This window comes from Solanum verrucosum, unplaced genomic scaffold (genome assembly GCF_900185275.1).
Source record: "Solanum verrucosum unplaced genomic scaffold, falcon-dt-bn FXZP01000062.1, whole genome shotgun sequence".
Lineage (NCBI taxonomy): Eukaryota > Viridiplantae > Streptophyta > Magnoliopsida > Solanales > Solanaceae > Solanum > Solanum verrucosum.
Genome location: NW_026020477.1, coordinates 6,930,467 through 6,946,545, shown reverse-complemented (window position 1 = coordinate 6,946,545; position 16,079 = coordinate 6,930,467). Strand labels below are relative to the sequence as shown.

The following is a 16,079-nucleotide window of genomic DNA, read 5'->3' as shown; positions in this document are numbered from 1 at the left end:
AATTCAAACATCGTATTACCTTCTCATCAATTATCAAACGTTGTATTACTTATGCATTACTATTGACATAATACTCATTTTAGTGAATGATTTTACCTATTGGATTTGTGTAAATAGAAACGTGCACTTTTGCAAATATAAAAATTTTAAAAAAAAAGTAGGCAGAGTAATTTTTGTAGTAATACAAAAAGGAAATTTGATCTGCTCAGTAGGAAGTATATAACGTGTGGTTTTGACAACATTTTTTTGGATTGTTAAGGTACTCGAATCGATTTGTACTTCATAATAACTTTTCTAGTATTGCATTTTCTTATATCTCATAATTGAAAAGGGGAGGAATAGGGAGAGGTATAAGACGATGAAGAAGGAAGTGAAGCTAGTGGTCATGCAATTAGATGTAATATTCTTTTGTCTAACTAAAAGTGGTGCTTTAAGAACAATTCTATGTCATGACACACTTTTATTAACTCAATCATCTTTCCATTTGTATGACAATTCAAGTATATTATTGAAAGATTGAGCTAACAAAACATGAAAGCCAATAGTGTATGTATTATTTTCCTTGAATGCAAGAAATATGAAGGAACTTGGATATAGAAAAGCAATTGCTTTTCCCCTCTAACATGCACTGTTCAAGTGTCTGCTACTCAGATAAATGATCCTCAGGTGTATCTGCAAGATCATGAGATAGTTACCTCGTCTTCTGAAAGAATGCGCCTGACTTCCTTTGCTATGTCGATGACATGTTTATCTTCACACCCTAGTTCAAGTGAATACGGATAATGTTGGCCAACAATGTAAAGAGTGATAAATCTAAAGCACGAAATGAAGTAGGAAACGGCAGCTTTTTGAGGCTTAAGAAGTTACCTAAGAGGCCAAGGGCTTTTTCAAGTTGAAAAAGGTAATCTCTATTGGGTCCTGAGGGGCCTTCTGCATGAGCAATTTGACTGCACAATATAAATATACATTAAAAGTTGCCAAACTATAATGCCAACTCCAAAAGTCAAATTCTTAAAAGCTCCCTTTAGATGAAGTTAGAACCACAAAGAGCATAAAGCAGGTCAAGACAGTTACCTGTTGTTGCAGTCAAGATGATTTTGTAAAAATAACTTCTATTCACTATCGGAAGTTAAACATATAATTTTACAGTTCTGATGCTTAAAAGTACCCACTCATACACAGTTCAACAAACCACTTGTCCACCAAACTTTATCAGAGGATTGTTGGCTATACATAACTTAAGAGCATGAAACTAATTATTAACTACATTAATTATTAAAAGAAAATTAACCAAGAGATGTATCCACATCATTGAAATCGACAAAAAATGTTCAAATACATTTCTCATGTGTAGCAAGTGTATTCAGTCAAGGGAGAAATATTTATGTTCTTGGATTAAACAGTAATATATCTGGGCAGCCTGGTGCACTAAGCTTCAGCTATGTGCGGGGTCCGGGGAAGGGCCGGACCACAAGGGTTTATTGTTAGAAAATAATTGTTATGATCTTGGGTCTAAATCCTAATTAAACCAAGAACTCAAGTGATGAGGATTGTCCAAGGACATGTAAGAAAAATACATTTCATATACTTAACATATGTGTTATGTAACACCATCTGCACACCCAGGACAGGACATTTGGAGTGTGAAGTGGTATAACAAGGGGAACAATATTGAGTAGCCCAACATGAAGGATAAGATGAGCTTGGCTCTGATATCATATTGTCACAGCTCATCCACTAGTGATATTGTCCGCTTGAACCTAGACCTTCACGGCTTTAAAGCACGTCAAATCTTAGGCCCACTTCCTTACATACCCAATATTTCTCTTGTATTTGTCGCATAGAGTGGCTATGATACCATGTTAAGAAAATGGATCTTGAGCTTAATCCAAAAGGCTAGCTCATGCCATAAGGATTTTCCAAAATCATATAAAAAATCCTGGGCATAATCCAAAAGCCTAGCCCATGCCGTAAGGAGTTTCCAAAAATCATATAAGAAAGGCTACAACACAGCACTTTATCAATGTGGAATTCTAAGAATCTCAGCTTTGTTTACCTAGGATCAAAGTCAAGATCATTGGTCACTATAATGTATTTCCTATTTCTAACAGAAATTCTGACATGGGCTTGTCATAGATTGTAGTGCGAATTATTTTTAAAAAGCATTGAAATATGACACACACCTAGCAATTTCTTCAACTGATGCAGGTCCCAGGTAGTTCTCGTTAAGCTTCTTGTCTGGAGAACCTATGTATCTGAATAGTCAAACGTAGTTTTGCATGATGAATCAAGAAAAAACTGAGTAGAAATTTTGTAGTGTGTCAATTTTGTAACTTACACTAATACACCAGAAACAGCTGGTGCTGAGGCTGCAGGCTCCTGGATGTAAGTTGATTTGTTAATGAATCAATTAGCACAGAGCAAAGAATGATAAATCAGCAAGCACTTTCTTTTGGTTAAATGTTAACTCAGTATGACTTACAGTGAAAAGATCTACATAAGCCTTCTGGTCATATTGTTTTTCCCTGACTTCAAGGTACTAGATGGAGGAAACATGAAAAGAATATACATTAACAAAATAGAGTCATTCAATGATGTGATTTAGGCCACATGAATGTCATTATAATATAATTGTAACCAGACAAACAAAAAAAGCACTGTCATACAAGTGAAAGATAGAAGCTCAATTAATATTTGGAAGACTGGAACCAGTAAATTGTGAAACTCATACAGAAATTGGGGGAACCGGAAAACTACGGCAGTCAAACACAGATATCTATGGTAGATCTCTGCTGTCAAAGTGAATATATGGTATATCCTAGGAGAATGCTGCAGAGGAAATCTGTGAATGTGGAGCAAGAGCAAACTAATAATGATTTTGGTCAAAAGACGTAAATTGTAGCATTTACTACATATTTCAAAATCAAAATGCTTAAGGAATTCAAAATATCAACTAACATAACCAAACAGAAAGAAGGCAAGGAATAAAGAAAAAAAGCTTAGAATAATACTTTATAGGGGAGCCAAATCTTTTGGATTCAAGTTGGGATGCAATTTTCCAATTCATCTAAGTGAACATGAGCATTTATTTGATATTTGTTACCCAAATCTAAATAATTAAAGTTCTAGATTTCCTTCGGAAATTCAATTACACACAAAGCTAATTCCAGAAGTTCTAGAATCTCTTTTAGGAATTCTCTCAAGAAAATACTATTTTTAAGAGGCCACTGGCAAGTCAAGTCACTCAACTTCTCTTTCATAGCATAAGGGCTGACAAATTACAACCAACTACTTTAATATGACTGTCTAAGGCAACATCAGATAATCTGCTTTCTGGCATTTAGTGAAGTAAAAAAGAACCAGTGATTATGCATTTTGTTATTGATGCATGCCTCACTGCCTGGCAACTGAATGGTTTCATCGTTCAATTAGAGTTGCATGCCTAGTAAGACACCTTTGAGCTTAATGTTTCATTTCCTGCTTTGAGGTATATTAGCACTTTTTTAATGGATAAATTACATATAAGAGATGAAGCATGGAATACTGCTGTTGCTCATTTTTGGAGCACATGTGAGATTCCGATGAGCATCGACCACTAATCCCCCCTTGTTTGTGAACAGGGAATTTCCCCTTTCTGAGGTTATATGTAATAACATTACTCTAACGAAAATTTAGAAATTTTGCAAGCATATAATAGCTCAAAAAATTTATATGGTTTAACTGACTTTACTATTTCTTTCAATCAGCCTGTTCCCAAAAAATTATAAATTAGACCACATTGTACCTCCTTAAAGCTGTAACTTACTCTATCAAGCTAATAACTAAAGCAGATGTCTCCTCGACTCTTCAGTGCATAAAGTCAATAGATTTTAAGACAGCAAGATAACACTTCATTACTTTCAAACAGTAAGAATGGGATGTGCCTCAAATGTATATCTCACAATAGCACAAATTTTGAATTCTCGCATATGGTAAACACAAGCATAAAAATAACATATAGTTCACAATCTTTCATATGGAAAAAGGATAAGACAAAAGAACACGTATAAAAGAAAAACCTACTGTCAGTGCAACTTCTTGATCTTCCTCCTTTGTTATCTTGTAGGCCATACCCCACTGTAAGTGTAAAGAGTCATCAGTTTCAACTATTGGGAATTGGTCACACATAAGCAGATAAATCTCATTACATAAAATAGCATTCACAAGCCTCTTTGTTCCTTTTTCTCATTGAGGAGATACGTTGTTGCTGCAAAGAATATGCTGCAGATTGTGCATTGCACTGGTTAATCAGAGACTTCACTACTAAGTTGATCGTCTAAGAAATCAATGAGAAACGGATACACAGTGCTTTGATTGGATACACAAGAGGAGAGGGAAGGAAAGAGACACGAAGAAGGATAGCGTTATTATCTTCTTTCAGAGTATACAAACTTCATATTCTTTCCTTTTTGTATCCCCTTGCATCAATCAGACATTTGAATAACAGGAATACAAAAGAAAAGAACAGACGGCCATTAAATCAGTCACTATTTTCCTTTGCATCAATCAGACATTGTTTTGGACTTATATAATAGTGATTTAACGTAACGATATCAGCCATTGAATCACATTAATACCTAGTGCATTAGGACCAACTGTAACAAAGGAATTGTATAGAATCAGAAGAAGTGCATATAGAAGGAAACGTTGTGCATCATCACCTGTGAATCCATACAACAACCTAGAAGAATGAAAGTGTTTTTCATTTTTTAGGACAACTGAAAGGCATATAAGAGAAGGTTCCTCATGTTAGCATCCTAACCTAGACTAAGCAGCCAGCCAATAGCTTCTAAGGAAGCATCCAGTGAGACAAAGGCAGCCTATATCGAATCTCTAGCAGTACTCCACGAACATATTAGGCATCCAGTAGTGAGAAGAACCGTGCATAGTCCAATGGCACCAGTAACCAAAATCAACATCTTACGAAGTTCTTTCTTCCTTCAAGACAAAGTAACAGATAAATTCTTCTTGCCCTCTTTAAAAGCATGATCTGCCTTATTATACACTTGAAGGAACTAGGAAGCGCACCAGCTTGAAACACTCTTATTTAGTTTCCAGGTATCTCTACTATGCAGAATACTTTGAGAAAGCTTGCCCACAAGGACTTTATGTACAGTTCTGTTATATAACTTCTACTAATCCCTTTAGCAAATGTATAGACAAGGTTGGAGGTATTAGATTTGCTTGAACAATCTTACTCAGACAAAAGAAGACAACTTACATGAAGAAAAAGATGAAGGATGATTTTAATATATATCTCTTGTTTAGATTGGAACAAACAACAATGGAATGGAAACATTAAACAAGGAAGTATCTTCAAGAGAAACTAGGATCCATATATATGATAATCTATTCACCATTTTCAATTTCCTTTTCGTACAGACATTGGAATAAAAGTGAACGCATCACTTTATTTGATTAATTTTAATCTTAAAAAAAAACATATTTATGTGGAACTTCAATATTTTGGAAAGCATCAAGATCGCCCAACTCTATCGTGGGATCAATCGGGGAACTTGAGAGGTGGTAATCAAGGCTTCAATTGATTTAACTGTCTAATTTGCTCCCTTCTTAACATACACAAGTACTTTTAGATCAATAGTTATGGAACGAATCAAATCCATTGAGTTCACCTGTCATATCAAACACCTTTTTCTTTTCTTTGGAAGGAAATTTAGATGATCTTACTATATTTCTATTCTACAGCTTCCTGAAGAATATTAGAACAGCAGGGTGAAACTGCTAAAAAGAAAAAAAATCACCTTCTTGAAGCATTTCAGATTAAGTAAATGAAAATCAGCACAAATTAATAGGAGAAAAAGAGAAGATCATACACAGGCAACAAGAAGGCAATTTCATGTTAATCTTTAGTACAACAACAACATTAACATACCCAATGTAATTGCACAAGTTGGGGTGGGGAGGGTATAGAGTACACAAACCTTACCCCTACCTTGGGAGGTAGAGAGGTTGTTTCCCCGATTCAGCTCAAGAAAAAACAATTCAAAGCAGATCGAAAATGAAATGATGTAGTGGAGATGCTATGGCAACATGCTAATCTTTAGTGTCACTAAAAAAAAGTTAATATATTTAAACTTTTTTGTGACATTTCTTCATAGTATATTTATTTTTCCATACTCTTTGACTCTTCCAGCCTCATAAACTTGGCAACCAGATACATTTAAGAATTGAACCACATGGATAAGTTGGGATATAGCAGAAAAAGAGACAAACAAGGTAGTCAATACATTGACAAGTAAAGACAAACATGACATGGGTTAATGTAAAAAGAAAGAAACACTCACACAAATTTCTCCTTCAGCAGGCTCCAGTGTCACTGTTCTACCTGGGAATTCTGGTGTCCCTCTGTGATCAGTACTGCCTACATAACACATATTTATACTTCTATTAACTCTCCACTAACTAGACCAACTATATATAGTTGTCAAAGATTAATTCTTTCATTTTGACTATCAGAAAAGAAGCATATGACATAGTAACATTCACAAGCATTCAATGTATATACAAAACACACTCAAAAATAAAAGGTTTACCTTGATAAAAGACACGACGATAGCCTTTGATAAAACCGAAAAGACGATCATCGTAGTTAAAGCCAGGCTTCCAAATTAGAGATCCATATCCAAATACCCACATCACCATTTTTTTTCCTCAAATGAAATTTGAGCGGACCCAAGAATGTTGTGGATTGGTTAATACCTATCAATACAAAAATTATTAGCAGCTTACCAAACCAATGGCTAGATGCCAAGACAGGATCGGATTTATCAAAGTTTTCATTCTCCCTCCCCCAATGGCACTTTTCGGATTTTGAGTTCCAAACAAGTGCCACGTAAATGGGGACAGGGAGTACAGGGAGTATATTTTTTAGGGACAAAAATATCTTTGTGAAATGAAATAAAGATGTCTAAAAATGTGGTGTTTTGTCCCAAAAAAGTCTTTGTCCTAATAAATATATTACTGCATTATTTTCTTTTTAAACACTTTTTTTTCTAAATAAAAGTACATTATTATTGAAGAATTTTTTTATTTTAATATTCATTTAACTAATACTCTCCCTGTTTTTAATTATTTGTCCACTTTTGAATGGACACACTTATTAAGAAAACAATAATTGATATAGTGAGTTTACCATTTTATCCCTATTAATTATGAAGTGGATGAATTGAAAACTTAAGATTTTCAAGAAGTTCAATATTTTTCAAAGTAATAAATTGAGGATATAATGGAGAAATTTTTTTAATCCTTTCTTGATTTGTCAAAATTGACAAGTAATTAGGGACAAAGGGAGTAAAAAAGTGGAAGTAAATATCTTTCAATTATGAAAAAAGGCTCATAAATATCATAAATCACCTTCTGAAAAATATCCTCAACTTATTTTTTGACTCAAGAATACCTCTATCCTATTGAAAATGGTTCAAAAATACCCTTATTTCCCCATTTGGTCTTAAAATACACTTAATCTTTATTTTTTATTCTAGAATACCCCTCCTTTCACTTTGGCAGGTTTGAATGTAGAAGCCCTTAAACTTGGTATAAAATATTGTTCATGATTAAATATTTGTAATTCGCTAATGTAACCATAACATAAACAGTTTCAAGTGAATTAAGGATGGAAAAGACCTGGATTGGTGAGAATGATCATGAGACTGGCATAGGGTTTGAGATTACGAAATAATTGAGAATTATTTAGGTCATTTTGTGTTGTATTGGTGTGTATACATAAAAAAAAAAACTAAGTTTCATAACAAAGGAAATGCTTAACTTCAATAAAGCGTTCATACTTGATTTGAGGTTGGTGATGATTGAGTTGTTTTTATTACGTTATGGGTACATGTTGACCGTTCCGTTAGCAATACTTGTACAATACGTGTTCATGGAATAAAGGAATAATTAATGTGCATTGATACATATATTGTTGTCGATCTTATGCCACGAATATGTCTTAACTACGTGTAGTCTTGCAAGTGTGGTTGTATTCAATGTAAGTGTGATCGTGTGATGTTTTTGTTTATTGGTTGATTCGGTACCATGCCTGGTACAAATTTGTTACGCCTCGAGCCTACACCCTGGACGTGGCTGGCACTCGAGAACCATTGCTGGCCCCAAGCAAACCCTTGGCCTGACTTACTTACTCAGCGGAAAACTCTAAGCATTATTACAATGATCAAATGCACTTCTACTCAACCGTTTAATAAAATAACTTAGAACGTTTAAAGATCAAACATTCAACCTGGCCAAAATGACAACTCAAGTCTTAACATATGAAATAATAATGTAAAGACAACTGAACTACTAATTGTCAATAAAGCCTCTAAAACAAGAAGGGATGTCGGGACAAAACCCCCGATCATCCTAACAACTGAAATACTAGAAAGCAAAGTAAAAGGAGTCCTCCGGAAAGCAAAGAGGCTCACCAACTGACTCTGAGTGGTCAACTGGATCAACGGGGCCCTGGATGTTGATCCTGATTACCTGTGTTTGCATCATAAAATAATGCAGGCCAAATGACATTAGTATATTGAATATACGAGTATGCGAGGGGAATACTAAACATAACATAAGCTTGAAAGGAATCTGAAAGAAACACTTACCTTGACTTTACTCAAGTCACGAATAACTTAACTCAATATAAAGCAATAATACACATGCAATATATAGAAGGCTTTTTAAAATAGTAGAAATCAACTCAGTTTGTTAAAGAAAATGCAATAACAACTCAAATTACTCATATAATAAATTAATGTAATATTGTGGGAGTTTCTCTAACCGACAACCACCACTATGAGCCTAAGTGGTGATACAACGACTTGCCCACGCTGCCAAAATTGTCCTATACTTTGTTGTCGTATAAAACGCCTTAACTAAGTGGATCCACTAGTCTATGCTAAAAAGCACTTAAGGAATCATCTAAAAAGTATAATCCTTTACTACCCATGATGGCTACATGGTTTATGGAGACTTGAGTTATTATGAACTCGCATCCCCATATCGGTGCTCAATACTACTCCCAAAATTTACTTAGCTCATATGTTTTTAAAACAAAACTTCTTACTTTGGTTTGAGATAATTACTCAAAACTTAGCTTAAAAGCTCTCTTGGAAATCGGTGTTTCCCTTCTTGCTCAAATGTGAAAACATTTTGAACTCTTGAAAATACTTAGTTCCCGTATAATCTTTGAAGAAATGAACCTTACTCTTACTTTTTCCTCAACTCAAGCTTAAGTCTTAAAACAAAGTTAAAACGTTTGTGAAAGACTTTTGAAATACTTTATGAACTTCTCTCTTTTGAAATACTTTATGAACTTCTCTCTTTTGAAATACTTTATGAAATTCTCTTGACTTAACTCTTAACCTCTTGACTTGACTCTTAACTTCTCTTGACTTAACTCTTAACCTCTTGACTTGACTCTTAACTTCTCTTGACTTGACTCTTAACTTTCCTTGAATATGGATTCAAGGATTGTGATTTGTGATAAGAAGGATCTCATGATGTTTAGGAGTGTTTTTAGATAGTTAAACATGAGAAACGATCAAGAAATCACTGTCTGGAAACTAATCCGTGACGCAGAGATTGTAACACCCCAGAAATCTAATGACCTAAGTTAGAGCTTAATGTGTAGTCTAGTAGCCTAATGAAGTTAAAACGTAAGGTTGAAGTCCTAAAATGATTTTCCTAACTTAGCACTAGTGTCTAAGTCCCTAAACGTCAAGGCATGGCCCCCCAAAGACCCCCCAAGGGTCCTTGATGAGGGCCAATGGGCAACTCGAAAAGCTATCTAAAAACAGTTTAATTCACGAAATAGGGACCACGAGGTGTGGACTGACTCATGCCTCGTAGATGGGAGTCATGAGTCAAGACTTAGCCTCCCAATGGTCCCCAAAACTTCCTAGTCTCAGTCTCATTTGACGCCTGGACAGCACGGTCCGTGGACCATACCACTCCCCGTAGGTGGGGGCTCATGGATGGGTCCTAGACTAAGACCAAAAGGTCAGCCTCAGACCCAAACCACGAGTGACCAGTAAGGTCCGTGGTTCAAACCACACCCTGTGGTCGGGGTCTCGTGGATGGGACCTGGGAAGGCAGTCTTAAGTCGGCCATGTGGGAGTAGTTTAGTAAATTACTAATTAATTAAGTTAGGGTCGGGGGCAGTTATTATTAGTTGTTTTAAGAATATTAAAGTATTTTTAAGTATTAAACAAGTCTCTAAACTCTCATAACTCACAAACTCAAACTCAACCAACTTCCCTCCCAAAAATATTCTCTCTCTAAACTCCATTGAAGAACAAAGAAGAAGCTCAAGATTAGGGTTCAAGCTCCAAGATTTTCACTCTAATTTCGTGGGAAAACATCAATTAAGGTATGGGGACTTTGATTCATGGAACACTTTTCTCCATGAAGCCCTTCAACTCTTGATTTCGAAATTTGGTAACTTAGGGTTTCTATTCCAACCATGAATTCTTCCTAAAAATGATTTTATTATGTTAATTGCATTATATTATGGATGATTTGATGTTTAATGGTGATTTTCATTGTAAAATTCCCCTTGAACCCATGAACACCCCTATGACCCCCAATTTCAAGTATTGTGATGGGTGTATTGATGCCAAGATGATTACTATGAATTGTTTCTATGTGAATTTAGTTATTGAATCTTGTTTTGTCCATGCCTGTTGTAGTATCTTTAGGTGTAATTGTGAGACATGATTCATGACCTTGAAAAGGGGTAAATTGCTAGGGTTTGTACATATGGATGCAAGATGTGTATAAACTATTGATTCATTTAGAAAGTAAATCTCCTATGACTAATGTGTAAAGTATGGTATTGTTGAAAGGTTGTTCTTCCCTTACCCTTATACTTGATGATACATGAATAGACTGGGATGATGATGATGTATTGTGTTGATTGAAAGTTTATTTCTCATGAAAACACTATAAATGTAATGTGAAAGTCCTACTCACAAACTAATGTTGATTCTAAGGTTTGAAAGTACATTCTTACCTTTAATGAATCTATGAGCTATTTTGATGAATTGTATTGAATGAATAATAGAGCATTCATTCACACATGTAAATGCAATTCAAGAAATAATTATGTATAATTTGGGAAATAACGCTTAACACCGAGTGGATATGGACAATGAGGAAAAGGCCCCTTCGCCAATGCAATAGGGCGGGTCATCCAAATTGATATGAGATGGAAGACCCTCCGCCAATGCAATAGGGCGGGTTTCTAGAAGCAATCTCTTATCCCATAACTATGTGCCAGCATAGGACTTAGCTAGTGGATCCACCTAGACGCTAATACATTTAGTCATATCTTAGGCAAGTAGGACACCTTCTTTTGGTGTGGGGTTACATGACACCTGATTCCATGTAGCTTACATAGTCTATGTCGGTTATGGCTATTCTTTTCTAAATGAAAGATAATGAATGAGACATGAACTATACTATGACTTCTTGGTGAGTTTATTTAGTAGGAGTGAGGGTATGAGACTGCATTTCCACATTGCACAAGTAGACTTAGTAGGATGTTGTAGGATAGTTCTTTTATATTATGATAAGATACAAATGTATGCATGGGTGTTGAATGGATAGTTGTTGTGAATGACTTTCCTTGTATTCAAGTAATGTACATGATTATTTCCTTGATTGTGACTAATGATTATAATGAGTCTAAAGATGATGTGCATGACCAAGGTAGCTTCAAGGGAGTGCTTAGTAGGGTTGGTGTTATGGGATTCCAACCATACATTGCACAAGTGTTCCTTAGGGGTTGCTAAGGTGTTGATATTATCATGTAATGAGTGTAAGTGTGATTATGGCTTGTGTTGTACATTATAAATGCATGTTGGTTTCTAAACTGGACAAAGACATACTTCTCAAATAAAAATGTCATTTTTTTTCATATTTAAAGGATTTTATGCATGTTTCCATACCTAATACATATTATGTGCTAACCCCTTCTTCCTTCTACATCTTAATGAGTGTAGGTTCCGGCTAGGTGACTTTCACTCTCCTTTTGAAGAAGACTTTGATTGCTTATCTCCAAGTTGTGGTGAGTCCTCAAGTTCTAGGACGAGATTTCCTATTTCTTAGTTTCTATTGTACTTCTCATGTTGAGACTTTTATTGATGTAAAGGGCTAAGTCCCAAACTTTGTATTTCTATGTTTTAGATGATGTATGAGACAAAGTCTAGATTTCCTATGATTTTCCTTTATGAAAAGTGAAGTTTGACTTTTATTGTAAAAGTTTTAAATTTTCCGCATTATTCTCTATGTCTTATGTAATGATGATGCTAGAGGCTTGTATGAGACCCATTCGGGGTCAAATACGCCATGTTACGTATAAGGGGTACTCCCGGGTCGTGATAGAGATGTATTTAAATATTTGGTCGTGAAAATAATTTTTTAGGCAAAAAGGTTCGTGACCGCTACGCAATGCGAATAAGAATTTTGCGAAACTGGGGGGCAGATCCGCGACGTGGACTGGGGCATCAGATTTGCCTGACTTTTTCCTTCTTCGTTTTCTAGCCCCAATTCGCCTAAACTTGATTCTTTTTCCCAAATTCTCTTTAGATTCAGATACCTTGTACATGTACCTAAGAACCTAACTCAAAACAACTCTAAAATTCGATGCGATAATCTCAAGAACTCCTCAATTCAGCCCAATTCAAGAACTAAAACAAATTCATGAACACATATCAAGAACATCAAACTTTCAACCTTTTTTTAGGAAAAATTTCGCTGAACTAAACATGATTGACGCGTGGGTGAACGAACACAACGCTATGAAAGTCTCACATACCTCGTAGGGATCACCCCTTGACGAAATCCACAAGCGATTCTTGAAGAACTTGACGATTCTTGCTCCTTCTCCTCTTTTCTCTTCTCTCAAAACCCTAACTTAGTTTTCAAAAGCTTAAACTGACCAAGTTCAATTTAGACCCCAATTAAACTCCTAAAAACGAAATAAAGTAATTTGGTAAGGAAAAGACCAAACTACCCTTCCAAAATCCGGATTACACTTTCCTTATTCGAACAACCCAACTTCCAATGGGCATATCTCACTCATACGAACTTGGAATCGCGCAAACTTGGCGATGTTGGAAAGATAATTCTAAGATATTTCCTACGGTATCTGGAAGCACACCTAACTCATTCTGAGCTAGGAGTTATAGTCATTTGAAGTTGACTAAAAACCCAAACTTAACATAACTTAACAAATTTCCAGATTTTTTATTCTTTCCTAAAATGACTATTTCCAATTCTAACTCTTTCTAGTTCTTTCAATTAGCGAGATGTTACAATATTATAGGTTGGTTCAAGTACCACGCTTAACATATATTATTTGTTGGCTCAGGTACCACGTCTGGTAGGGAATATTTGGTTGGCTCAGATACCACACATGATTCATATTTTTTATCAGTTGGCTCAGGTACACGCCTGATACACGTTGATTGTTTGTTTGTGTGTTGGTCCTATGAGTGAACCAGATTTATTTATTGTAATGATGTTGGATATGTTTGTTGTGGTTGTTATGTCATGTGAGGACCGAAAGTCAAGTTTATGTTTACTGATTTTGGTGATATATGTATATGTTGTCTTGTTTTACTAAGGTTTAGTTACTTATTTATATTTTGTATACTTGGAGTTAGCCGATGATCCTATCAATACACTGTTGATTTTGTGTATTGATATTTGCACTAACTCTTATTTTGTTGAGTACACGACATATTCTAGCGGTCGTGCGTGACCTTAGTTGTGAGTCCCACACTTTTTGGATCTAAGGGTGAACTGCTTCTTCCAAAGTGTCATGGATTCGTCTATCTTCTCTAGTCCATTTTTCAGACCTAGTTTTCTTTTATTTTGGGATTGCAACCCCCATATTCTAAAATATAAAGATATTTTGGTACATAACTTTCAGATTCTAAGAAGATTATTTTCGCGAATTTATTTTGATAATGGTCTTTGTTATAAATCTTAGATTATTTACTAAAATTTTTAACTGTTACCTTTAATGGCTTAGTGAGTTCGTATTGGGTTGGCGATTAAGTGGGTGTTTGGATTGACTTAAAAGTTAGTCAAACATATTTAAAAGTTGATCAAACCAACTTAAAATGATTTTTAACCTATTTTAAGTCATTTTAAACTTATTTTTAACCTTGTCAAACACTTTCTAACTTATTTAAAGTCATTTTAAACTTATTTTAAGTTATTTTTAACCTTGTCAAACACTTCCTAACTTATTTTAAGTTATTTTTATATTTGTCAAACACTGCAAAAGTAAAAAACTGACTTAAAAGTAGGTTTGACCAACTTTTAAGTCAATCCAAACACCCTCTAACACATTGTCACACTACTATTTGTCATGATGGACCCACACTCTTGTTGTCATGACGACGATTTTATTGTTGTTTCTAGGCGTCTAATCATTTGCAATCACGGGTAGTTCAATAATTTATTTGTTGTTCCTTTGTTTTAATTTTGTCTTTTTTTTTTTTTAGCTTTTTATATATTTAAAATTTGCATAAATAAATTACAATAATAAATAATTTAAAATGTTTTAAAGAGATAAAAAAATTAATTGACTCTTGAAATTCTATTAATGCCACATAAATTGGAATAGAGAAAGTAACATATATTATTTGGAAATGATATAAAAAGTATTGTAAATCCCACATTAACATGTTGAAATATTTTAAAACATATAAAAAAACTACTGGCTCTTGAAATTTTATATGCGTCACATAAATTGGGATAAAGAGAGTAATATATATTATTTTAAAATTACGTAAAAAGTATTATGAATCACAATAATTAACAACTTATGATATTTAATAAACATAATAACATTCGGTTGACTCTCAAAATTCTATGAGTGCCACAAATATTGGTATAGAAAAAGTAACATGTATTATTTGAAAATAACGTCAAAAGTTATATAAATCACAATAATTATTGAATAACTTAAAAATTCAAAAGACATATAAAAAAATTGACTGACTCTAGAAATTCTATTAGTGCCACATAAATTGAGACAAAAAGAGTAATATATGTTATTAAAAATTATGTAAAATATAGGGATAATGCACAAACACTCCCTGTCCCTCCTAGACTATGACCGAAATTTCAAAGATACACCTTAACTAAACTAATGTCCTATTAACCTTTTTTTGTTTGTTTGTAATTTTGTACATCTTTTTGGCTTACGTGACATCCAAACATCTCTCACACGCCTCAACAACGTAGAGTCACGGAGTGTGCCACGTAAGTCAAAAGGTTCATAAAATTAAAAAAAATGAGTTCGGAGATAGTAGGACCTTAGTTTAGTTAAAGTGTGTCTCTGAGACTTGGGTCATAGTCTAGGGGTACTTGTGTCTTATCCCTAAAATATACTATAAATCACAATGATGAACAACTTAAAATATCTAAATTATTATAAAATTTGATTAACTCTCCAAATTATATCGATATTATATAAATTGAGAAAAAAAAATAGATATTGGGTCTGCTAGCATAGGTATATAGTCAACATATTTTCTACAATTAGAAAGAAACCAAAAAAATTCAACTTCTTAAAAGAAACAGAAACAGGAGCAGAAGCAAAATATTATCTTTTTCAAGACAAGAGTATCTCTATCATAAATACATATTACTAAATATATGTTCACTTAATTAATTAATTATTTTTTTTAATTATAAAATAACATGTTTGATTTCTACCTATGTCAACTCTTTTTCTTTTTATTCTTTAAAATAATGCATTTCATATCATTATTTTTGTTTTAAATACACTTAAATCATCATGTTAATATTATAGCAATATTCAATATTTTTTCTTGATTTATCTATGTATTAATTAATTGAAAATTTCAATAAAAATAAAAATAAAAATTTTAATTAATTTTTTCATCATAAATATTTAAAATAATTTCTCTCTATATAATAATTTTAATAATAAACGTGTTTGATATTTATCATATTTTATACTTCACATTCAAAAACACTTCCTAAAA

General features: G+C 33.8%; 1 protein-coding gene across 1 annotated transcript in view; it reads right to left on the bottom strand.

The window, feature by feature from the left end:
* LOC125809198 (gamma-glutamylcyclotransferase 2-3) overlaps nucleotides 1-16,079 on the bottom strand; it is a 1,073,903-nt gene that overhangs the window by 638,328 nt on the left and 419,496 nt on the right. Inside the window, exons 2-9 of the mRNA XM_049488857.1 lie at nucleotides 6,594-6,709; nucleotides 6,345-6,421; nucleotides 4,063-4,116; nucleotides 2,483-2,539; nucleotides 2,339-2,379; nucleotides 2,184-2,255; nucleotides 868-947; nucleotides 667-760 (exon numbers count right to left, since the gene is read on the bottom strand). Of these exons, the coding sequence (XP_049344814.1) occupies nucleotides 681-760; nucleotides 868-947; nucleotides 2,184-2,255; nucleotides 2,339-2,379; nucleotides 2,483-2,539; nucleotides 4,063-4,116; nucleotides 6,345-6,421; nucleotides 6,594-6,702 (570 nt within the window). The 5' untranslated portion in view covers nucleotides 6,703-6,709 and the 3' untranslated portion in view covers nucleotides 667-680. The remainder of the gene's footprint in view (nucleotides 1-666; nucleotides 761-867; nucleotides 948-2,183; nucleotides 2,256-2,338; nucleotides 2,380-2,482; nucleotides 2,540-4,062; nucleotides 4,117-6,344; nucleotides 6,422-6,593; nucleotides 6,710-16,079) is intronic.